Source organism: Trachurus japonicus, chromosome 2, assembly GCF_045865225.1.
Source record: "Trachurus japonicus isolate A0001 chromosome 2, Traja_1.0".
Lineage (NCBI taxonomy): Eukaryota > Metazoa > Chordata > Actinopteri > Carangiformes > Carangidae > Trachurus > Trachurus japonicus.
Genome location: NC_140908.1, coordinates 10617258 through 10642515, shown reverse-complemented (window position 1 = coordinate 10642515; position 25258 = coordinate 10617258). Strand labels below are relative to the sequence as shown.

The following is a 25258-nucleotide window of genomic DNA, read 5'->3' as shown; positions in this document are numbered from 1 at the left end:
AAGGCCACAGGTTTGACTTCTACAGCGGCTTTTTCGCATTCCTTCACCGCCGCTGCTTTAAACCGGGGCCAGAAATAAGGTCATGATTAAGCTGACCCAATAAAGCCGAGCTGCCTTGTGGAGACAGCAGGTTTTTTAAAAGAAATAAAACAGTTAGTAAACTATGGGAACAGTTACGATTACACAGTTCACAAGTCTCATCAGGTTTGCATTTGAAGCCATTTTCTTTGAACGTTTAGTTAAGCCGTCCCCGACAGAACAGAAACCACCTGTCCTCGGAGCCCGGCGCTGATTCAACGCTGGCCAGAAAAGCCAATATTGACGAATTGTTCTAATCTACATGTCATTGAAGTCAAACGCGAGGAATTCAAGTGATGTTTTCGACATCTTCAGGTCACTGGAACTCAAACGCGAGCAGGTGCGGGGGTCAGAGTCGTCGCAGCTTTTCAGGTTTTAGTGGTTTTTCTTCTTGGCCGAAGCTACACTTTTTTGTGCGGTCGTCCTCAACACAGGACCACACGAACTTTGTGTTGACACGGGCGACCGTTTGTGATGTCACTAGGCGAAACAAACATCTGGGGACTTTGCAGCGCCGCAGCTGTTTCTCTCTTCTACGCCTGGAAACAAAAAACAACAAAAAGACTTCACAAAACACAAATGAATACACGACTTTTATACTGAATTATACACATCATACATCAGCTGTTGTTCCTCATATTGATACAAAAATAAAAGACACTTTTCTCACTGGAAAAAAAACAGGAAATAAATTAAGTTTTACTGGTTTAACTAAATTGAAACAGTGCTGGGATTATTTGACTTTTTCCTGCATTTGTACATAGTTTCATATGTACAAGTTCACATCACAGTGGATACATGCTCAATGCACAGGAGCAGCAGTTACTGTCTTACACCGATATATATATAAATATATATATATATACACTGTAAACTAAACAGACACAAGAAGAACTGCTACTTTTCATCTTTCCACATAACACGGTGCAGAGAAGCATCACAAGACCCTAACTGGGGGGAGAGGGTGTGAAGTGACCCTCTGTGACAGACTTGAGCCCCGGCCTTACAAAGCAACCCCGACCTCGTGTTGAGCGCGTGATGGCAAGACTCGCTGCGCCCTAGGATGGCGAGGAAAGCCACGAGGAGGGGTGGACAGAAGTTAAGGCTCGGCTCTGTGGATTATCCCCCCCCCCAAAAAAAAAAAAAAAATCCTCAGACAAAACTTTTGTTCCCAACTTAATGCTCCCAAAATCCCCAAATCTGCTCGACGCTACAGTGAACGGAGAACAAATACGAGATGCATTAAGGTGCATTTCAAGGCACACTCCGTTTTCACTTGTGGAAAAGTTCGGCGGGATGGTATCTGGAGGAAAAATGATGCAACCGGTGCTTTTACAGGCTTGTGCGCCACATGAATGAGTGCAATCACTTCCAAGTTCTTGGCTTAAAAGACGATGAAAGCGCCGGGCGTAATGGGACCAGACTGAGTGCAGATTGTGTAAAAAGAGAAAATAAAGACGCACTCGCTCATGCTTGCTAGACACACACACACACAGGGGCACAGAGTCTGTATCTTTTGTCTTTTTTTTCATGCCCTCCCCCATCACGCTGCCTCGTCTTGCAGGCTTGTGTGCAGTTTAACTCCGAACATGGCCTCCCACTGTGCTCTGACCCAGGCCAGCAGACCCTGGAGCAGCTCAGTGCTCTCCGAGCGCACACACCACGTCTTCTCCTGTTTCACCGTCTGCAAGAGAGGAAGAGAAAAAAAGAAAGTCTAATTAAAGCAGTTCATCATGAGGAAATACGACCTGATGACACTGCAGCTTGTGTGTGAGTGTTTGCATGTATCTGAACTGATATCACAGTTGTTAGGATCATCAAACACAACACGAGATGCACTTTGGTCACAACACGGCGCGGCCTGATTTCCCCCCGCACACATGCTGCAGTTAACAACACAGTGATCTCACCCTGAATTATGCTCCGACATCAAACACAACTTGATTGTGTTCGATTACAGTGAAATTCTTCCTCGTAGCGACAAGTAAATAAATGAAGCGGCCGTGCTTGCAGATCCCGGTGAAGAGTCGGACAATTAGAGGAGTTGCTCACATGTGGGACGAATCAATAAGAGAACCTGGCTTGATAAATACATGTTTTTACAGTTTGGGTTTCATTCAGGAGCTCACAGCTGAGACAAAAAGGCATCAGGGAAAAGCAGCGATGGGATGATACAAACATCCTGGCCTGTATTTAAACGAAAACAGCCCGGCCGAGCGCAGCCCAGATACCAGATTTCATATGGAAATACTCATTTCTGCTGCATCTTGGTTAACCGTTGTGGAGAATCACATTTTAAATAGTTGGACGACGTCTGATGCTTTTCCAAGTCAACAAACTCGTGTTGGTTCTGTTGCTTTATCATTATCTCGCTGCTCATGACGGATCTGTCTGGTGCCGTCTCCAAACACAAACACGGAGATGGACGTTCTGCAGAAGGAGAGATTGATTTTCGGTGTGGCTTTACATTTAAACTGTCTGTCTCTGCTCCTGTTGTCTGGGTTCGGATGCTGCACATTTGGCTTTTACTCTTCCCCAAGAGAGAGACGGTAGGGGCCAACATGATGCCTTCATTATTATCATTTTCTATTTATTTGGTCATCCTATATTTCTAAATCTCATTAGCATCAATGCTGATTGCAGAGAATTCAATAAAATACTTAAAAGAATAGTTCAACATTTTGGCAAATTGGCCTATTGCCATAATCCCTATAGTTTTAGGAGTAGGTTTGTTACCTTTAATTGTCGGTGCAAGCTATTTTTTGATTGGAGGAGCAGAGCCACGAGCTGCTCAGAGCTACACTACGGAGGCTAATGGGATTTCTTGGAGTTGTTTTCTAGGTAAATTCATGCAAAACCGCTGATCCCCGCTGTCGGGGGAAGTTTTTCGGCAAGCAGTCTCTGCATTTGCCTCAAAAACAACTCTGTCTCGTAATGTTCCTTCATTATCTCATAGCGTGGTGAATGTGCAGGTCACAACTTGTCCACCAGAGCGTTTTGGAGTTGTTGGATTGTGTATTTGATGAGTTTGATGAGAGAAACCAAGAAACCAAGAAATCCCATGAGCCTCTGTAGCGTAGCTCTGAGCAGCTCGCGGCTCTGCTCCGCCGTTCTAAAAATAGCTTGCACCGACAATTAAAGGTAACAAACCTACTCCTACAACTATAGGGAATGGGCCAATTTGCCAAAATGTTGAACTATCCCTTTAAAAGAGGGATTAAAGTGGGTCAAAACACAACACTGACCTCGTCGTACAGCTTAATATCTAATCTGCACTGATCCGAAGGCCACAGGTGGATGGAGCTCACGCAGCTGATGGGCAGCGTCTCTAACACCTCCACGCCGCCGCTGCTCGGCTCCTTGTTTTCATCCTCCGCCGGGACGCCGGAGCTTTTCCTCCACTGGTGGTCCTCTCTGAGCAGGTACAGGGTTTCCCGGGTCGCCAGGACCGTCAGCGGCGTCCAGATGTCATCTGTGAGAGAGAGAGAGAGAAGATTTAAAATGGTCAAATATGTGGTCACTTCCTGTGTTTTTCCCATTCTTCCACTTCCTTATAGTGTAGGTATACATTAGAGCTTTTTAAACTGTTACAACATGAGCATCCAAGCAGACTAAACACAGCTTTGTCAGGCCAGGCTTTTATCCTGTGATCTAGTTCGTAGTAGCAGAGATGGTCGTGGGTCACTGCTTGACAAAGTGCCTCTCTGCTACAATCAAAGATAACTCTGAGTATAGGATTTCACATCAAGAAAGTGCAGCTTCAGAGGAGCGAGCGGAGGGAAAGGGGCAGATCTGGGCTTGCTGAAAATTACGGCACTTGAAATTCCTCCGACGTGCACAGCTGTGTGTAGCCTGCAGCTACCTTGGCTTTAAAACGCGTCTGTTCAAACACACACGGACGGGGGAGGCATCCTGCAGCACCGCTACACATGTACAGACCGCGTGCATGCCAACACAATCAAAACACAAAGATTTGTGTCTCATTTTATGGCAACGGTTGTTAAGTTGGCCCGTCGTCAGGCGCCTGACGTCAGCCGCTGCCCACAAATCACATCCTCTCTTCCATATTTTCCTCGTCCTGCCTGTAATCTGCTTTTATCTCAAAGGAAATCAAATCTTTTTCTTTCTTATTTCTTCCATTTTGTATCTATTCCTGGAAGCCGGGTTATGATCTGGCTTATTTGACTTTTTTTTTTTTTTTTTCTCTCCTGTGCATAACTTCAGCAGAATCAGCACCCACGCAGGCCACACCAGCGCAAATACAAGAGGCAAAGGCAGAGACGGTGTTGACATGTAAGATAATTAGCGCTAACAAGACTAATCTTTGCATCTCTACAGGTCATCAGTCATGACATGTTGTGTCTTGAGGTGTAATCTTTCTCGAAACAAGAGAATATGTAGAAAACTAGGTTGAGACGGAGGAATGCAAGGTGAAAGCAGATCTGTCTCTGCCCCGATCGGCGATGTCACCTTGCAGGACGAAAGCCAGGATGTAGAAAAACTGCAGCTGGCCGTCCTCCACATCTGCCTGGATGTCCTCACACACCAGAGGCCTAGGGAACGCACAAAGACATGACACTGGATGTAAATATGTAAACATGCACAAGAGAGAATCCCATCGTTTGTACTGTAAAGCGGCTGCACACACAGACACACACACAGACACACATAGACGGTGGTTTGCGGCTGGCAGGTGGAATCACTTCAACATCTCGGGGTGAATTTCACAGCAACTGTGAAGCAAAGGGGATAATTGACATAATAATAGCTGACAGGAGCTGGATTGCACAAACACTGGACAGAGTATTGAGACTGTGGTTCGCAGCCTCGCAACACACCAAGGAGTCACTTTGATTTGTTTTTGTTGCTGAGCTGTGGAGTCAGAGAACAAATCGCTATTATCTATTCTTCACAATAAAGGGTGGTCTTGGAATATGTCACAGAAAATGCGTTTTTTTTTAAAAGTTGTTATTTATTTGACTTCTACTAGTTGCATAGCGTGTGTTTGCCAGGTCGTCCAGACTGCTGTTTGTGTAACTGAAATGTTTGATTATTCACAGCATGTTTTTTTTAACACTTGCCTGGGAGAAATTTTATCCTTTTTTTTCTCTCTCTCTCTCCGAAATTATACTTTCATTAAGATAACCGCATTGTTTTTCCCGCGACCGCCTAAAGAAAGCCACCGCCGCCGCCTTCTGTTTAAAAACATACAAACAAAGGTGTAAAATAAAAAGCTACACAAGGTGATAACGAAACACACCACATGATACGCATGCTTCAGGAGCGCGACATGTGTTACAAATTAAGATGTGGTTTACCAGCTAATTTAGCGGGGCCGTTTTACAAAATGAAGTCTAAAAAAAGCTGATTATAATCGACTAAAGATGTGTCAGAAATGTGAAGTGTTGGAGCTCCAGCAGCCATAGCCTCCCTTTAACTTACACCTCCCGACCACATATAAATGCACACAACACTCTTTAGGCCCACATCTTTAAGCATCCGCCCCAAAACGTCTGCCATTTTCTCGCGCCGCGTCCATAAATGTTTTTCCCTCTCTCTGCTGTAGAGCGCAGCGTACCAGAGGTGGTGCTGAGGGTTCAGCCTGGTGGTGGAGATGGACCGCAGCTTGCTGTCCGACTTGTGGGCCTTCTCACGCACGATTCCTGAGGAGATAATGGCAAGAAAACAGGTTTGAGAAGACAATAAAGAAAGCAAAGACATACCAGAGCAATTAGTTGGTTATACAGACTCATTTATCACTGCTAATTTCATTATTAAATTGATGTTTCCTGCCACTCAAATGCAGAGCACTTCAGTTCAGCTGCGTCCAAACAGCTGGAACAGATGTGTGGAGCTTTGATCATCATCAACTTCAACTTTATTTGTGTCCAAGAAGACAAGAAGAGACAGACACAAATACACTGCCCATCCCAAAAAAAAAAAGTCACACACTCTAATATTTCGTTGGACCGCCTTTAGCTTTGATTATGGAATGCATTCGCTGTGGCATCGTTTCAATAAGCTTCTGCAATGTCAAAACATTTATTTCTGTTGTACTAATTCTTCAAAGATTCTCAGTAAGGTTCAGGTCTGGACTCTGTGGTCACATTGGACCACATTTCTTCCTTGAAGATGATGGTTCACCACTGTCCTTCCAGTTTGTAATAATGCGTTGGACAGTTCTTAACCCAATTTTAATCTCAGAAATCTCCTTAGATGTTTTATTTGCTTGATTCCAATAATTTGACCCTTCTGAAACAGATTAACATCTTTTCCATGAACACAAGATGCATCTTCTGACATGGTTGTTTAAGAAATGAGGCTGCATCATTTAGGGTTAAATATCTTGTTGCCAGCTGAAACATAATCATCCATGCAGTAATTATTATGGGAGGTTCTTACCTATTAGCTTAGTTAAATCCAAGGATGATAAATACTTTAACAGTGAATGCAATGAACACAATGAGTGTGCTCTGCTGTGCTCCCAGTATGTTGCTCCCCAACTTTACCATTTTATAAGTGGATTTTTTTTGGACTAAATGTTGAGGTTCCCATCCCAGCACATCAATGAGACGGTCAGAACAGACTGGATGCAGGATTTATAAAATAGGCTCACGAGGAACCTGTCCAAGTATTGCTGACCCTTCTTACATAACCTGTCAGTAGTGTTGTGGTCGAGACCAAGACCAAGTCTGGGACCAAACCAATGCGAGACCATTTTCAAGACCATTACTGTATCAGTACCACTACTCATAATTATCATGTGGCTTGATATTTACATTAGTCCTCAGCGAAAAAGAAAAGATAATATTATATAAAATCTAAACCATATTTAATGGAAACAAAGTTTGGATTGAACAGAAGCACAGAACCTGCTGAAGTCTCTCACTTTTGACACTGATGCAACCAAGTTTTCAGATGGTTACACAAGGAAACTCCTTTTGTAGAACAATTTTTATTATCTCAAAGTTATTGAATAAGTGAACGAATGACAGAGATGTCATAGCAACTGTGATCTTGATCGGTCTTGAGAAAAAACCCAGAGTTTAGCTCGACCAAAACCAAGTAAAGATGTAGTTGATTCCGAGACAAGACCAAGATTTTTGAAACGACCGGTCTCGAGTACCACAACATTGAAATACTGTCAGTCTGCAGGTACATGTACCTCTCCACAGACTCTACCACCTGCTCCTAGATGACGGTGGTGTGGGCTTTGTTTTGGCAACACTGAGTTGTAAGAAAACTCATCACACCACTGTATGAACTCATTCACCACAGGACCACGATTATTTCCGCTGTCATGAAGGAGACTTATACAATAACAGAATCATGGGCATGTTTTACAATTAATCTGTTATCATGCTCACTCGGGCAGAAACCTCAGAAACCCCTCTCTCTCCTTCTCTCTTTGCCTCGGCATGGCCACCACAGTGTTGACACACGTTTCGTCAGTGTTGTCGAAAAAAGTGAGCAATCAGGTGAACCACGTGACCACGCCCCGTCTGAAAGCCAACACCCGCCGCCGCCACCGCTCATAAAAAAAGGACACAGTAGCCTAAAAATGTCACGCCCACACCTCGATGGAAGGACGTCTGCACACAAAAGCAAAACTGGATCTGAAACTTCTTCTCCTTCCACTAAACTGCGATAAGAAAGCCAGAAGGTCTCCGGTTGCAAGTCTAACATTTCATCTCCATAGAATCGCTGGGTGAGAAAATGTTAGGGAACACAATGCGCCGAGGTCACGCTCGCATTTCGCGAATCGTAGCGTGTCATTGGGTGTGACAACAATACAGGGCAGAGAGGATATCTGCAGTGTGGCTTCACAGTCAAGTGTGAATGGACGGCACTTCAAAAGGGGATTTAAAGGGACGGCGGAGAAAGACGACCCTGCTGGGCTGACAGCGGATGGACTCGGCCTCATCAATGCTCTCCTTATGAGGAAGGCGTGAGAAATGGAAGAGGGAGGCTCATTGATATCAGTTTTCCACAAGGTCACAATAAATGACACTCCTGTATTCCCAGAAGAACGTCTTTAGTCGTGCAGAAGGAGAAGAATCCGACAGTCTGGCTGCGTCTTGACCGGTTGATTCCCACAGATTAAATATAGACGTGTTTTTCAGTGTTGAGTTGTTTTTGTCATGAAGGATCTGTGGTCTGCAAAGAATAATACGGCTTAAACAACAACTATCTGATCAAAGGTTTGTCCACTTGAACATTTTGTCTTTTTAATACAATGATCTTCAATTTTATCTTAATACGACACAGCCTCATTAAAACGCTGTTTGAATTAGAGAGGTTCTGATTTTGAACAGGGACTAAAGTAAACAGGGCTGGGAACCTGACCGAGCGTTCAGTTTCTGATTGACTGATTCAGTCAGTGGTTTAAATTATTTGTCAATTAAACTTTTTTTGTTTTCGCCAATTTGGACAGGGGGAGCGGTCCACACAGGCCGCGTACCATCCACCAGCAGCCAAATGCAACGTTCTCACTAATAAACCATCTCTGCTCCGGAGCCATTTTCCGTCTACGAAGAAAAAATAAATCATATTTGGTTGTTAAATCTTTAACTGTTGAATTGTTAAACTGTTGTGGATCCTGGAATTCATCAAAACATGTTGCTGTTGGACAAAGAACTTCACATTCTTGTCTCGTTCTGCGTAACGTCTCTGATGTTTTTAAATACTCTGCACAACAACCGAAAAAAAAATGTCAGTTTTGATCAGTTTCATTTCTGTTTTTAATCTTGTAATCTTTTATATATTTTTTTAAATTAAGTAAAATCTTCAGTAAAAAGCCAGCGATGAGTTTCGCTTTGCCTCAAAATATTTTGGACTAAAAAAAAAAAAAAAAAAGAGGGAAGAAAAAAAAAGAAAAATGGCTGATGGCTCGATCGCTGTCACGAAATCAGCGTTGGGCTGGAGTCAAAGTCTCCCACACTGCTGGCAGAACATTTTCACATGTTTGAGGGGAAGCAGTGGGCGTCAGACTAGCTGTGAGATTAAATGACCTGTTAACATGGACAGATTTAGCGAGGTGCCATCCAAGATTTCAATCACCAGCGAGTGAAGGCCGGCGGGGCCGAGCGCCGTGGACCGACTCTGCTTTGTGTCAATATTGCTACTTCCTGTTGGCTGCCTCCATGACCGACACCAACACCAACCAACTCTCCTGATGGTTTTCACATGATATCAAACAGCTTGGTAGAAAATCATATTTTCAATTGCCAGTTTCCCAAAAGCTGCAGCTAAAGGTGCATTTCACCATTTAAAATCTTACTTTACCTCATCTCTTATGATAAAGCGACAAATTCCCTCTGAGAGAAGGAAGAAAACAAGAAACCGAGCGACAAGAGCAGATGATGATTGAGACCAATTCCCGACTTTTTGGCTGCAGGCTCCAGAGGTCTCGTGTTATCGCTCATGTTTCAATAAAGCTGTGTCAGACTTGGTTAGAGAAAGAGGTTTTGGGCTCCAGAAAACTGTCCCACTTATAACCACATCCTCTCTCTGTCTCCCGGCCAGCGAGTCCTTCGTCATTCCAGTTGTGGTTTTCATCTTTGTCCATACGATGGGAGCCAGGTTGGACGACGGACGGGGTTTGTTATGGTTAAGCTTTTCCATAAAATATTACAACAGCTGTTTTGGGGTTAATTTGGTATTAGGAAAAAAAAACAGAGGATGTCTTTATCTTCACGGATCAAAGGGAATTTAACCATGATGCACTCTGTGTGTAGGTATTGTGTTGCGTTTAACACAGATTCTCATGCATTTTCGTTTGAGGATGCACCTGAAAGGTTCCGATAAACTATTATCATGTTTTCCACTTTGTCTGCTCCGTTTTTGGACAAACTCTGTGGTCCTGCTGAAAGAAATCTGGAATCATTTCCAGCCGCGAAGAATTCAACACAGTAAATGAGCTGTTTATGAATCTGGACAGAAAGAAAAAGCTCTCGGAGGACACACAAGGGTGGGGGAGGAGGAGGGAGGAGGTTGGGGTGCACTGCAGGCCTACTGATCGAGGGAGACCGATGAAAACAACGGGAAGCAGAGTATGTGATAGAAAAAGTGAGAAATGCATCTTAAAATGTTTCTTGATGCCTGAGCTTCATTCATTTGCTTTGCGACGTAGCATTTTCATTTAAGCTATTTCTTTTTCTCCTTTACCTAGGTTAAATCCTGTCTATCCTCCTCTGTAATGTGTGGCAGCTGTGAGCCTGGCGTTCGTATTTACTGCTGCGGCAATGTTCTCTTAAATAACTGCGTTAAATTCATATATGCAACGCTGCGAACGTTAGCAGCGACTTCAGTGTGTAACCTCTGTGGCTGTGTGTGAGTGAAAGCTGGACAGAAACAACAGCTGGAGGCAGAGAGTTGTGGAAAAATGTGCAGTGCTCCTCTTCTGGTCACTAAATCAGCACTAATCAGTAACTTGAGCTGTGACATTGGTAAAAAAAAAAAAAAAAAGACACAGGAATGATGGGAAAATACTTTCATACGTCACATTCTCTAAGTATGAATTTAAAAAAACTGAGCATCAATACTTTTCCATGTGCGCCAAGTTCCTGTTTTCTCCGAACGTTTGGCGGGGCTCGACGATTGCCAAATTAATTTTCCATATTTTTCCAGACATTCCAAAGCCAAGCAGGAGCCCCCCCCCCCCCCCCCACCCCCCACTCTAATAAAAAGGTTTTTCCTCTCAGCCTCTGGTGCTCTCTTTCAGACAAGTTGGTCTGGGCAGGATGTGCTCAGTCTGCGTGAACCCAATACAGAGAGGGACGGGGCAAGAGATCTGCGTCACATGTGGTGTAGTATTAGTCTGAGAGGGGAGTAGCTTGGGTTTCGCAGTCTGTGGCACAATGCCTATGAGTGGAACACGTTGTTCCAGTACCTGCCTCGGGGATCCAACAGAGCTCTACGACTCTCTTTTTTCTTGTTTTTAATCTAAATTAGCCAACGGTTTATTTGGTGGCATCTTCCCTCATTGTGCCTTGAGGAAAGTGAAACCAGTGTAACCAGTATGTGCACAGAGAATAAGGTCAGTGAGTTTCTCCCCCCTGATGAAAGTCACAAAAGGAAAACGTCCTTTTATGTGATTTTCCATACACTAAACAGAAACCATTTTTCCCCCAATTTTCCTGCATTTAGCTGTGTGTGTGTATGTGTGTGTGTTTTTTTTTACCTGTCAACAGGCCAAAGAAGCGCTTGCAACGTAAACTGTCCCTCACGAGGAGGGTATAGGCCACGCCCCCGTCTCCAAATTCCATGTGGATGCTCTGGGATCCCAGCCCCACCTCCAGGTAGCTGAGCTCCATGATTGGGTGGCTGTCCCTCTTCTGCAGCCAATCGGAGAGCTGGCCTCTGCTGGGAGGAAAAAAGACATGGGGCATTAGAAAGCTGCAGAAAATATACTGTCACAGTGAGATGGATTAAACGGTTTACTTGATCTCTGACACTCCGAGGTGTGACTGCCAGAACAACACTTTAAAATGTGTTTGTTAAAACCACTGTTTATTCAGTGCAACCATGGTAATCACTTATGTAAGACCCAATTTTTCAGGGATTAAGATAAAAGGTCAAATCCAATATAATAGTTTGGTTTCTTGCAGAGTCGAGTTTTTATGTTCTCGAGGTTTCATTGTAGTAACTTGTGACTCTGTAGTAATTCTGTAAGAGCCAGCACAGCGTGGGCTCCGGACCTGTGGGGAAATATAGTTTGTTTTGATGGGAGGAGAAAATCTCTTCATCTGTGTGACGGGGGAGACGAACAATAATAATAACACGAAGAAAAAGAAAAAGGGGCTAAAAAGGCAGCGGGAGCAGAAAAGACTCCACAGTCAACAGACACTTTGAGGTCAATGTGTTCTCAAGATGTGACCCAGAAACCTGGACAGGTTATGCAATATTATCCACATCCTAAACAGAGAGGGTGTGGGGCTGCACACACCGACATCAAAAGTCATAATTGTTAACTGCAGTGTGGCGCCCTCTTTTGAATCGCTGTCCACACCAGCAGGATTTGATTAAACCTCTGATAACAAGGAATGTGTGTTGTCAGTGTGTCTCTGAATTGAGCTTCACCATGCACACAGGTTACTTTTACAAATCCCACTTAAACTTAAGCATTTTTTTTTCTGTTAGTCTGTTAGCATATCTTAATTTAAATTATCTTTAATAGCACATGGACAGAATAAATGGAAAACATATGCAACACTGCAGAAGATACATTATCACCATGCAGCGTAAGTAATTAAGAAATGAATTGTGGCAAATAAGCAAAGGTTGTTTGCATCCTGTGACGTCGCTCCACTTACTGCATCTCTGACGTCGCTTCCAGGAAATAGATTTGCTGGTTTGACACCACCAACAGAGAGGGAACCTCGCCTGGCTCCCCGTATTTGACAGCTGACATCTAAGAGCACAGAGAGAGAAAAAAAAACAGACATGACATGATGTACCGCCTCTTAATAATAGCTATTAGAGTGCGATAATGTGCGCCGTAAAGCAATAAAAGCCAAGCTTTTTACTCTAAACAACCGTATTCCCAGGTTGTCTGACATTCACAAGCTCTGTGGGGGGTTTCAGCTCAGAACCTGTGGATGGACATCTTTCTTCATTTCCTCTTAAACAACAGAAGTGAAAACACGTGGGAAACAGAGAGCAGCCCCTGTCACTGGATAAATAAACACAACCAAAACGAATGGAGCTGGACCTCCTGTTTCCAGCTGCTCCGTCCCGATCGGCTCTCTGCTCTCCGTCCAGGTGTCTGACAGGAAAGAAGCAATAACCTGCTGATTTGAAGGAGCTCCCAGGATGCAGTGCATATTAAAAGAAGTCTCTGGGAATGTTGATTGACAGCAGGGGTGGGGACACACACACACACACACACACACACAACGAGTGGAGGGAAGCTACAGAAGAAAGTGGAAGAGGAGCGAGGCTGAACGGGGCTCCCGGGAGATTTACTGCTGACTGCTGCGTTCATCTTGGCTGACTGAGATGAAACCGCAGCTCAAGTGTTGTCGGTCTTAAAGTTGTCACCACCCATTAAGCTGGAATCTTTTGGCCAGCAGGGACTTTTAAAAACCGCAATCACAAAAGAAACAATAACTGCGACATAAAAAAACGCTGTACAGCTAAATTTGAGGGATCAGTCACAGGCAGCAGCGACGACGAGCTCGAGTCTGGAACTTAATGCTGCTTCCTGCTTTAATATTAGCGCCAGTAAACATTATGAAAGCCTGAGAATCTATTTCATAAGGCAGCTTTTTTTATTATGAGTGACGGGGGTTCAACATGAATTAATTATTTTCTGCCAAAGTCAGAACAGTTGCGGTTATTTGACGTGAGAGATTTCTGCAGTTCTGTTTTTGCCTTTTCTTTTTTGTTGTTCTTGCAGTACACAGCTGGAAAAAGTGTGATATCAGATGTATGCATGGACCAATCAGAGTTGAGCCACAATTAACCAAAATGTGATGAGTTTTGAGTCTGAACCTCTTCATAAAAATCTTTTATTATGGAATAGTTTGACATTTTAGGAGATAAACTTATTTGCAGTGTCATCTACACCATCTTACTGGTTTGTGACCTACTCTTACGCACCTTGAGGAAAGAGTGAAGCTCCTCTTCCTCCTCAAAGACCTCCACGTCCAGGAAAAGCTTCAGCCGATGGTCCACCGCCTCGTAGTCCTCAGACAGCAGGTCCACATCATCTGCAGACACAGTAATAAGCATTCAAATTGCTGGTTCGACGCAAGCAACAAGCGAAAAAAACAAAACAAGACACAAATCTTCATAGCTGGAGGCTGGAAAACTAAAAAATGAATGAATCTTTGTTTGGCCCCTTTATTAATCCCCTCAAATGATACCTTGCATTGATACTGAAGCCATAGTTTCCTGGCAGCAGGATGAAGACTTAAATATTTCTTGGCTTCTATGAAACGTTACCCAGATTTTACTGCAGCAGACCTTAGCATTAGCCAGCAGCTCTCACAAAGAAAGGCATTTAAGAGCAATAAATCCACCAATGAACAGCTATGGAGGTCATTTGAACAGTGATGAATGGTTTGGGCTAATCAAAAGTGACAGGGCCTGGACCTGCGAAGGCCAAAACAAACCCACCGTCTTTCATTTGAAGAGAGCACAAACAGATGAGATTAAAAAAGCCTTTGAACCCTCAGACAACGCTCTTTCGTGAAGAAAAAAAAAGGTGAAAGGTGCACGTACGCACACACATTTATAAACACAGGTTGACCTGTACTTGGAGACAAAGAAGTTCTTCAGAGAGAGGAGAATCAGAAACTCCAGCTCCACAACAATAGCAGCTCTGTGTCACCCAGAAACACACTATATTCAGTGTCAGTCAGCGCTTCAGGATGAGTATAAGTTGTCTCCAGTGTGAGACTGTGGTTTCAGGGCACATTATGTGGTATTGGCAATACAACTACGGTATTACAACAAAAAAAAAGAGAGAAAAGATACAGAAAGCTATTATTACGACTCAGCCCTCCCTCTCTTCGGCTTTCATTCCTCTCCCATCACTTCCAGTAATGACTCCAATCTGTCTTGTTGCGCTGTTACCATGTGGTTCATCTAAAAATGGCAGACAGATGTGGCGGAAATCGGACGCTGTTGCAGAGATACACAGGATTTCTCTGCCACACAACATCCACAAGATCCAAATAATCCCCATCTCTGCTCAGCTTCAATTAAGACTTAGATTTATCTTCAGGAGAGGCAGCGAGGCCGACGTAAACAGTTTATACCACATCTGATGGGTTTTACAATCACTATGTGAGCTGCAGAATGGGAACCAGGTAATAAAATACCATTTATATTTTACTGCCGTTTGGGCAAACCTCCAGCAGACAGTCCTGCCAACATCAAAATGATATCTTAACTGTTTGTGTTGTCAGATGAGGCCTCCAGCTTCTAAAATGTTTCTTTTGTATCACTATAAATTAAAATCCCTCAGTGTTTGACTGATGCTCGATCTTGAAAATAATTGTCTTCGGCTCTGAGGAGCTGTTTTACTCTTTTTCCCGTTCCTGCTGTTTTATTCTGAAGCTGTGGTTTCCAGCCGATGCGGTCCAAAAGTCAGGCCTGGGTCCATTTTGTGTGGGTGATGAGCAAACAAAACATCAAAACCGACTTCATCACTTTCTGCACTACAGCAGCTGTGTTTCTCTGGTGTTTTTTTTATCAGACCTATTTATATGTTATGGTTGAAAATTGTTGGAATAGCATTAATTGTTCATGGCTTTTCATGTTGATTTTAAGCCCTGATTGCGTCGTCATGCTCTAATGCCACTGAGTTAAAACTGAAGGGGGAGCATAGAACCTCCTATTGTCTCCTCAATAATAAGGAGGTCCTGGTTTGGGACAGACAAATAAACTGTTGACCCACCGTTGGGGGTTGATCTTCCTGCAGGCGGGGCTTGTACATCAGGTGGTGTTTCACCGGTGATGGTGTAGTGGTAGCTCCCGGCCAGTTCCTCCTTACTCTGGCACTCGGTGCTGTAGGACAGGCCGGAGGGTTCACCAGGGCCGTCCCCGATGAAGAAGGAGCTCCCCTGAGCAGTGATGAAGGTGGGGTCTCCCGTGGTGACGGCTGTCTCCAGGATGGGGCTGCTGCTGATACTGGCATCTGTGTAGTCGTCCTGAGGTGATTCAGAGAAAACACAGGAATAACAAACACTACTTCACAATGTTCATCCCTTTTTTTTTCTTTCTTTCTTTCTTTCTTTCTTTCTTTCTTTATGGAAGAAGAGGATAACAGATTAAAGCTTGATTTTAAACATACATTTGCAAGGGCTAAGATTAAAACAAATGTGTATTTCTGTTGCAGGTGTAAAACTATGGCATTCACAAAGCAATGAACTGAAAAGTTGTACAAGTGTATCTCAGTTTAAGTTTAAGTGCCTACAAAAAAGAAGGAGAAAGAGAAAAAGAAGTCGAAAAAAAAATAAAAGATAGATAGACGAGCTGTGTTCATTGTTCATCATCTTTAACTTTTTGAAATAGTGTATAATATTGATGTTGACACTAAGTCAATGCAATTCTAACTTTAGAAAGGAAGTTTTTCTTCATCCTGCTCCTTTTCGTTTATGGTGATTATGTGTACATCATGTATATGTGCAGTCATGTGAAGTATGTAAACCACGAATGGAATAAATCGAAAAATAAAATGAATTGAAATATTTTTCCAACAAATTCAATATGCCTGCTCAATAACCCTCTGCACAATTCCACCCCCCTTTGTTTTGTTCTGTCTTTGTTTGTCTTGTAATTGGCCCTTGTCCCATATGGTTCTGTTCATGTCAAACTGTCTTGTAATGTGTGATTAAATGTTCTATAAAAAAGAAAAAGAAAGAAAGAAAGAAAACATGGAAAGTTTGGACTGTGTCAAAACTATTTTAGAGGCAAAAAGAATGAGAAAAGCCAGTGACCTTGGTGGCACTGTGAGTGCTCTGGGTTATGTCGAGGTGATCGTCCTCGCTGTCAGGTCTGGATGGACGCTGGATGGGCGTACTGCTGTAGGGAGTTGGCTGGACAACGAGCTGGACCACATGATCACTGCCACATTCTGGACAAATATTACTGATCCCTGAAAAAAGAAAGAAAAAACGACAGAAACATGATTTCCAAAGAGCTACACAATGGCGATGGTGCAGAATTTGCATTGTCATTGATTTTAAGCCAGAGGATTATTGGTTGACAGTTCTAATAAATGTCAATAACTTCTCACTATATGTAAAACAAACCCACTGTGAGTGAGACTTGTATTTCAAAAGTATATTTTCTACCGAATATCACATCTGTTCAAGAGCACGAGGACAGCTGATTGATTGTGACAACCAAATGATGCAGGAAAATGGACAGAAAACACGCCTGCTTTCACTCATAACAAGTTTCACATGAAGCAGGGCTTTTTTTCTTTTCTGTCTGTAGGGCATGTATTTCTGTAACCCACAGAAAAACAATGTCTAAGTTCAGACACGTGCGAATGAAAAAAGGTATTTGTTGCATGAAATTTCAGCAGAGCACCAAACTAAGCGCACGAACAAAGGGAGCGTGGATCCAAGAAATCCCCAAAACATCTGTCGAACAAAGTCTGCGTGCTGCCTGTGCGTGCTGGGGCAGGTCCTAATGTCAGGTTTGGTGCAATTGCTGGGAGGTGGCTGCTGGAGCGAAGGGTATTATCTGTCTCCTGCTGATTATAGAGGTGGGAACTCAGCAGAATGGGTCGCTTGGCAAGAAAAGAGAGGAGATAAGTCCTAGGACGCTTCGCTCGCGTCCATCTGAGACCAGCATTTTGTTTTGGGAAAAAACGCAGACCACCAATGGGAGGCTGATAGCCGAGCAGCGCTTTGACGTCAGTTGATAAACATCGTTTGCATGAGCTCTCCATGTGACTGTGTTCTGTCTTTTCTCTTATCGTCCTTTTTTTTTTTCAAACACACAACCAGCTGTCAATGATAAGACGAGGGATGGAAAGTGATTGTTTTTGAAGGAAAGCGGTTTACATCCACTGCCTCATTTTTCAGGATGGTCTAGAGTGAGCGAGGCTTGGGCGTGACTCATCTGAGACTGTGCGTGACTCAGTTTGAAGGATGATTCAGACTCAAGCCTGTGGCATGTGTATGTGTGTGGGATTTCTTTATTTCTTTATTTTTTGACATTGGACGATGACAGATTCAGATGTAAACTTGAGCCAAACATCACAGTAGTTATGTTTTCCCGCTGACCAGCTCATGGTCGACAGATGTTATTCTGTTTCTATGATGCTCCATAAAGGGATAGTTCAACATTTTGGCAAATTGGCCCATTGCCATAATCCCTATAGTTTTAGCAGTAGGTTCGTTAACTTTAATTGTCTGTGCAAGCTATTTTTAGAACGGCGGAGCAGAGCCGTGAGCTGCTCAGAGCTACGTTACGGAGGCTCATGGGATTTCTTGGTTTCCCTCATCAAACTCATCAAATACACAATCCAACAACTCCAAAACCCTCTCGTGGACAAGTTGTGACCTGCACATTCACCACGCTATGAGATAATAACAGAATGTTAAAGACGAGTTGTTTTCGAGGCAAATGCAGAGACTGCTTGCTGAAAAACTGCCTGTGAAGGGAACGTGCATCAGCGGTTTTGCATTAATTTAACCCGAAAACAACTCCGTCTGGTAACGTTCTGTTATTATCTCATAGCGTGGTGAATGTGCAGGTCACAACTTGTCCACCAGAGCGTTTTGGAGTTGTTGGATTGTGTATTTGATGAGTTTGATGAGGGAAACCAAGAAATTCCATTAGCCTCCGTAGCGTAGCTCTGAGCAGCTCACGGCTCTGCTCCGCCGTTCTACAAATAGCTTGCACCGACAATTAAAAGTAACAAACCTACTCCTAAAACTATAGGGATTATGGCAATGGGCCAATTTGCCAAAATGTTGAACTATCCCTTTAACATCTGGAGAGTTTTTTGTTTTGTTTGGTGTGTTTTATATTAAATGTCTGATACAACATTTGATTCTTTGAGTCTCATTTTGCATAAATGTCTCTTCGCTCTCACCTTTGCCGTCTCCATCACACTCGGCCTCTGACAGCTGCTCCCCTTCCTGCTCTTCCTCCCCCTCTGGTAACATTGGCGCCCCCCTCCTCCTCCTCCTCCTCCTCCTCCTCCCTCCTGCCTCCTCTTCGCCGACCCCTCCTTGAAGCACAAACTCTGACCTGCAGCGCAGGCACTGCAGGTGGACGCAGCTCGGACGGAGCTCTGAGTCACGCCGCTGGTTTTCCTCGGCCACATGACACAGCACATCGGTCAGAGCCTGGTCAGAGGAGAGGAACATTTTTTTGCTTTTACACAGTGTATTTATAGTTTGAGCAAAAACCAAGTTCCAGACGGAAAACAAGTTTTTCTGTGAACAAAAGTCCAATGAAACAGCTCATGAGCCATGCAGGGGTTTCTGTTTCCTCTGCTGAGTTTCATTTGGCATGTTCAAAACTTCACGGGAATGCATTTTCATGTTCATGGAAGAAAGGGTGTTTGCTGGGCTGTGATCCTTGTCACCTCAGTTCTGTGTCTGCCTGTTTAAAAACCATGATTCATAATTCCCCGGCTTCTTACAACAAAATCAGGAAAAAAAATCTCACATACCGGAATTGGTGTTGGCTTTGTATCTACTCTGGCACAGAGAGGAACGTTGCATAATACAAAGAGACCAAAATCATGAGGAAGGTGCAGGCGTAAACATGGTACATCGTGTACTGCGAGATGTTGACATCACACTTGAACACTAAGGTAACGGGGGTTGGGGTGGGGGCAGCCTGTGAGCGAGACCAGGCTCGTTGAAGTCTCTCTTTAACAAGTGCGTGAGCTTTGTGATCTCCTGATGGTAATCAAGTATTTCCCTGCCCACGGGACTCAGTGTCTGTGTGTGTCTGTGTGTGTGTTTTATCAACCTGGAGAGCTTGCTGTGGGTCGTCGTCCAGCACCACGTAGCGCCTCTTCTTCTTATCCCTGCTGATGTAGTCGAACTGAAGCTCCACGGCTGGAAGCATCTCCTCTGTGCCCTGAGACGAAGACAAAGAGGAGAGAGAAACCTCGACTGTGAACTTCTTCAAACTCTAAAAATGTTTTTTAACATCAGAACATCTGCTTTGATACCTCACGGGTCCACGCAGCCTCTGTGGTCTCCACCCGAGCCAGGCTGTCCAGCTCCAGGCGGCATCTCTCCTGACCGCGCTGCATGTCCACCTCCAGCACCAGGCCTTGTTTTACACACAGAAACACCTCCCTGCTCTTCTGTTTCCCCTGCTGGCTGCCATCCTCTTCCTCCTCTTTGTCAGATAGGACACCCACAAGTAGAGGGTGACACAGGTCCACTAGCAAGAAAAAGGAGTGTGATCATTAATTCCCATAGGAATACTAACAGTCATTTTATTGGTGCTTATTCAGGCAACAAATGATACCCTACCTCCCAGGTCCTCCACCTCTTCTTCCTCTTTTGTGTCTCCACTCTCTGCTCTGACTGATCTTTGGGACTCTGGACTTGGCCCAGGAGAGCTCACAACTCCCCGACTCGCCAGCTGACCGTCCACCATGCTGTCCTCCAAGGTGGACTCTGTGTTGCGGGTGCTCTGACCAGGCCACTGCAGGGTGGACTCTTGCTCCAGGTCTCCGTCCACATCCGACGTGTCCAGCCTGGGCTCGGATGAGAGGAGAGGAGGGGGGAGGACCTCCTGGACCAACAGGGATGGAGGAGACGGGTGCTGCCCAGGGCTGGCGGATGGACATGGGGTGGTGGTGAGGCCGTTGGGGAGGGCCTGGCGGGGAGGGGTCGGCTGGGTGGTGCTGACGGAGGTGGGAGCATCATCTAAATGGTGCTGGTACCTCAGCCAGTCCTCCCCCAGCTGCTCTCTGAAGCTGGACATGCGCTCAATCTCCTGCTGGTGGGGGAGGACAATGCCTGGAGGAGGAATAACATATAAACAGTTGCATTCAAGAAACAACTTTTACTTTTATCTTGGTTAAAGGGATAGTTCAACATTTTGGCCCATCACCATAATCCCTGTAGTCATAGCACTAGGTTCGTTACTTTTAATTGTCGGTGCAAGCTATTTTTAGAACGGCAGAGCAGAGCTGCAAGCTGCTCAGAGCTACGCTACAGAGGCTAATGGGATTTCTTGGTTTCCCTTATCAAACTCATAATTTACACAGTTGTTTTCGAGGAAAATGCAGAGACTGCTTGCCGAGAATCAGCAGTTTTGCATTAATTTACCTCGAAAACTACTCCGTCTCGTAACGTCCCGTTATTATCTCATAGTGTGGTGAATGTGCAGGTCACAACTTGTTGGATTGTGTATTTGATGAGTTTGATGAGGGAAACCAAGAAATCCCATGAACCTCCGTAGCGTAGCTCTGAGCAGCTTGCGGCTCTGCTCCGCTGTTCTAAAAATAGCTTGCACCGACAATTAAAGGTAACGAACCTATTCCTAAAACTATAGGGATTATGGAAATGGGCCAGTTTGCCAAAATGTTGAACTATCCCTTTAACAACATAAAGCAGCACATGACATGCTTTAAAAACCCACTCTGTGAGGAGGAAAGCCGTCTGGTCTCGTAGTCTGTGTCACTGGGCTCGGATATGCTGGCCCTCCGCACTTTGACTTTACTCTGAAACACAAAATGGTTCAGAAATAGAAAATGATTTCATGACTGAGCTTGTCAGTATTTACAAGTCTCATCAACTAATACAGTTAGGAGCAGCTCCGTTACCCTGGTTTTCTTCTTGCGAACGTGTGAGACCCCTACATCTCCGACGGACATGCTGTCACTGAGCTCCCCGGCACCACTGGACACTTCTTGGTTACTTCGTTCTGGTGCCATGGCAACTGGAGGCGAGGTCTGGGCATGGACGATCAACTGGCCTGGTTTAGGCAGAACCTGGACAATAGGGTGATAAAAATTTGAGAGATGCATTGTTAACATTATTATCTAATACACGATTTACTGGGTTGATCATTTATTGATTATATTGAGAAACTTACTGATAGCTCAGATGAGGAAAGAGGGCAACCATCAAGTTTGAGCTGCAGAGAAACAAAAATAGGAACATCAGTTACGGAAAAACAAAACATCAAGTGTCATTTTTCTCGGTCACGTAAACCCTCTCTGGCTCGTTGATGGTTTTCAACTGAATATGACTAACGACCACAAACCAGTGGGAGGCATAAGCAGCTGTTTGTGCAGAGAGGCTGCAGATAAATCAAGACATAATACAGTGCCTGCTGATTCAGAGCATATGATCCAGCTGCTGTAAATGTAACTATATATTTTAAGATTTGGAAATTTACCGGCTTCCATTTCAATTTTATGTGTTTTACAGCAGGACATTTGCGATGCGCTCCAGTTTTCAGCTGCTGTTTTGTACTGTAACTCTTATTCTTCCATTGCTGCTACTGCCAAGACAAATGTCCAGCTTGAACTCCTTTATTGTTATTTTTGATTTTTCTTTAATGCTTCAGCTTTCAAGTTTAAAAAACGGCATGTCAGGCGATGTTATTACTCACTCTGGCGTTGGCCGCCTTTGGGGAGAGATGTCGAACGGTGCAGGTGCGGTGAGTCTTCTGGAAGAACAGCGGGTTGCCCTCCAGATTAAGCTACAAAGAGATATTAGATTTTACAGCGCTCCGGTCTTATGCACGGTATGTGAAGCGAATGCTTGTATCCGCTAAATCCCATACAGGAGCCTCCGAGTGCATGTGTGTCCTTACTGTTTTGAGGCAGTGCAGTAAGGAGAGAGGAGCCAGCTGGGAGTGCTCCAACAGGAGGTTGTAGGCCAGGTCTAAGTGCTGGAGTGAGGACAACTGCTCCACACCTGTTTCATCAGGAACATGATATCAAGAACATATAAACAACATGTGCACACGCATGTATGTACAAAGAATATTAAAACGCAACCTGCAGCTCAAATGTCTGATTTGTTTCTAATGCTTTTCTCCCTTCAAACACAATAAACAGGCAGGTATAATGTTGCTTAATGCTCGACTCTGTGGTGATAAACAAGTTTCCAAGACAAACAGAAGGACTTTCAAAACACTGGGAGGCAGGGGTCACCGTCTGAGAAAGTCTGCTAACTCATAACAGATCAAGTCGTAAGTTTGTGTATCTGCACCGCGATCAGCTTCCTGTTTTTCCAGTGGTTTTCAAGTTTCACTGGCTCACTCCTCCTCTGTGGTCTGTGAACCGATTGGCCGGCTGTCAGCTCTGGCTGTGGGGCTGTTTGTCTGCATCTAAAGAAAACTACAAGAAAATCTGATGGTCTATATCAGTTCAGTGTACCGTTTATTGTCTCAAGTTCATTGTTCCTGAGGATGAGTGTGAGGAGTTTGGCCCGGGCACTCAGGCCCAGCGTTGGCGCCCTCTGCAGGCAGTTGTAGCCCAGGTTCAAGTGTTCCAGTTCACTCAAGGGCTGAGAGGAAGCAAAGGGGAAATGAAAAAAAGACCCAAAAGCACAAAGTGAACATATATTTCAAATTATTTTAACATTTGTCCCACCTTTAGAAATTCAGCACACTCCTGAATCTTGTTATGGCTTAGATCCAGAAATTTCAGGACGTTCAGTAAACTCTATGGAGGAAACAGATGAATTCATATGATAAAATGGCCAAATATGTTTAATAAAAGTGCATCTCTCTGTGTGTTTGTCTCACCAGTGACTGGTCAAGGCAGACAATGGAGTTGTAGCTGAAGTTCAGCGTGTGTAGTTCCAGCCAAGGCAGTGCAGAGCTCAGGTCGCCTCCACACAGAGAAAGCAGCTCCTAGGAAACAAACCAGACACACACATTACCTATCTTTGGGTTTTTGTTGCCAGATGTTACATATACAGTATACGCTCAGTGACACCTGCTCACAACAGTGACAGTATACTGCAGTACCTCCAGGGAGCTGAGGCTCTTTGAGCAGATGAAAACCTCCAACTGGGAATAAACTCCCCTCAGTCCCTCCAGACAGTGTGGGGGGATTCGCTTTAGCTGTTGGAAAAAAGCAGGTAATGTCAGGTCAGACAGAAGTGGGACAGGTTTCGTGAAGGGAATTGAAAGAGTAGAAAATGAAGAAATGAAAGAGCTCAGGACTCATACCTCTAAACTCTTCAGCGACTTGAACGGGAAGATTTTCACCACAGATTGAAGTTTCACCTCTGGTGGGTTGATGAGCTTTAAAGACAGACAACATGTCATAATTACAAACTATTCAGAATTCTCCTCCTGGAGAGCATCTGACTCTATTTCGGGGGCTTGGGCTCATTAAAATCACTCCTTCGTGATGCAAAAAGTTCAGAAATACCTTGAGTGAGACGGTCTTCTGCAGGATGTCGAACAGGAACTGCAGCTGCAGCAGGGAAACGGTGTCGGCGGGGTGGGAGGGCAGCGCCAGGAAGCCATGCTGCTGGCTCCTGGACAGCAGGTGCTGCTCAAACAGCTTGGTGAGGTGCTGCAAGCTGGCGGCCGGCAAGGTCAGTGTGCTGCTGCCATCCAGAACCAAGTCACCTGGAGGGAAGAAAAGATAATTCAGTTAAAGGTCCAGTGTGTACGGTAATATTTGTCAAGGTTTATTGGAAAAATCTGAATAAACTACCAATGAATATATAAGTGTATAATCGCTATAATATAAAATCTGTTTGGTTTTCATAGCCTTTTAAGTGTCACCATCTTGCCCCGCCATGTTTGTACAGAATGGAAAATCCAGCCAACCAGAGAGCCTGTTTCAAGCGTTTCACGTTCATAAATAAACAATAGGATTATTTAATAGATAAATAATAGAATAGGAATGCTAGATGTCACTGTTTTCCCCTCATTTTACACACTGGTCCTTTAAGCCCGAGGAATCTCACAGGCAATTCTCACTTATAAGAGATACTACAGCCAGTGTCACTTGTTGTATAAAACTGAATGAAGCGTATGTCGACACTTTATTGGATGAATCTTTATTTGATCAAATATCTCTGTGCAGTATTCACACAGCAACATTAGATTTCCACAGTAACAAAGAGACACTTGTGCTGACATTGTCCACTGTGTGTTGCAGCCCAATAGCACATAGCTGCTATTGTTTTAGCTTGAATCACGCCTGGTGACTTGCACACGACACACTTCACGCTATATAACTACACATGCGACACAGTGCAGTAAATCATTACCGTCATTTCGGAGGAGAGTGGCCAAGCTGTGCACAAGGGAGGACTGGGCAGAGTGAGATACAGCCATCCTGTAACGTTTCAGAAAAAAGGCGTAATGTTAGCACGACTCCATAATAACAGAGGTAATTAAACACATGTTCCCTTGTTGTATAGCAGCTTCTAGCCTCAAGTTGTTCCAGTGAGTCTTATTAAACATCCAAAACTCTGCACTTGACCTGCTGCAGCAAACGAGCCCTTGGCTAATGTAAATTAGCATTAAATCAGCAAATCTATTTCCTGGTAAGTTAGCTTTAAACTACATACCTCTGCAGTGACAGCCGATAAACGGATGGCTAACATCAAGTTCTCACGCCGAAAAGTTATACGCTAAAGCATTTTAGTTGTCTACGTGAAGGAAAAACAACATTTAAGTTATAATTTCTCGGCATAATATCACACTGCACAGTGATGTTGACTTTTTTTTTCTGAGTGTCACATGACGACGTGCC

The 25258-nt window shown here is 44.1% G+C and overlaps 1 protein-coding gene across 2 annotated transcripts; it reads right to left on the bottom strand.

The window, feature by feature from the left end:
* Positions 1 to 520: 520 nt before the first annotated feature.
* stk11ip (serine/threonine kinase 11 interacting protein) lies at positions 521 to 25258 on the bottom strand. 2 transcript variants are annotated; one of them, XM_085800681.1, is made up of 26 exons: positions 25074 to 25258; positions 24771 to 24838; positions 23918 to 24120; positions 23713 to 23787; positions 23509 to 23604; positions 23284 to 23391; positions 23129 to 23200; positions 22913 to 23042; positions 22345 to 22448; positions 22141 to 22230; positions 21619 to 21660; positions 21347 to 21514; positions 21163 to 21244; positions 20046 to 20537; positions 19736 to 19953; positions 19531 to 19641; positions 18641 to 18896; positions 16527 to 16684; positions 15485 to 15737; positions 13681 to 13790; positions 12393 to 12490; positions 11261 to 11439; positions 5657 to 5741; positions 4549 to 4631; positions 3324 to 3550; positions 521 to 1762 (listed from the first exon to the last, which is right to left on the bottom strand). In XM_085800681.1, exons 2-26 carry the CDS (start codon positions 24835 to 24837, stop codon positions 1622 to 1624), a joined length of 3648 nt encoding a protein of 1215 aa, XP_085656807.1. In that variant the 5' UTR covers position 24838; positions 25074 to 25258; the 3' UTR covers positions 521 to 1621. The 2 variants fall into 2 exon arrangements, with proteins under 2 accessions (XP_085656807.1, XP_085656800.1); XM_085800674.1 differs by having other exon boundaries at positions 646 to 1762; positions 11261 to 11442.

What these genes read in the sequence shown, in the direction of transcription:
- stk11ip (XM_085800674.1), bottom strand. Translation starts at nt 24,837, where the DNA reads ATGGCTGTATCTCACTCTGCCCAGTCCTCCCTTGTGCACAGCTTGGCC. An exon ending in AGTGTGCTGAATTTCTAAAG is followed by an intron (nt 23,043 to 23,128) that starts GTGGGACAAATG and finishes GCTTCCTCTCAG; the next exon opens with CCCTTGAGTGAACTGGAACA. An exon ending in GAAGCGACGTCAGAGATGCA is followed by an intron (nt 11,443 to 12,392) that starts GTAAGTGGAGCG and finishes TTTTCCTCCCAG; the next exon opens with CAGAGGCCAGCTCTCCGATT.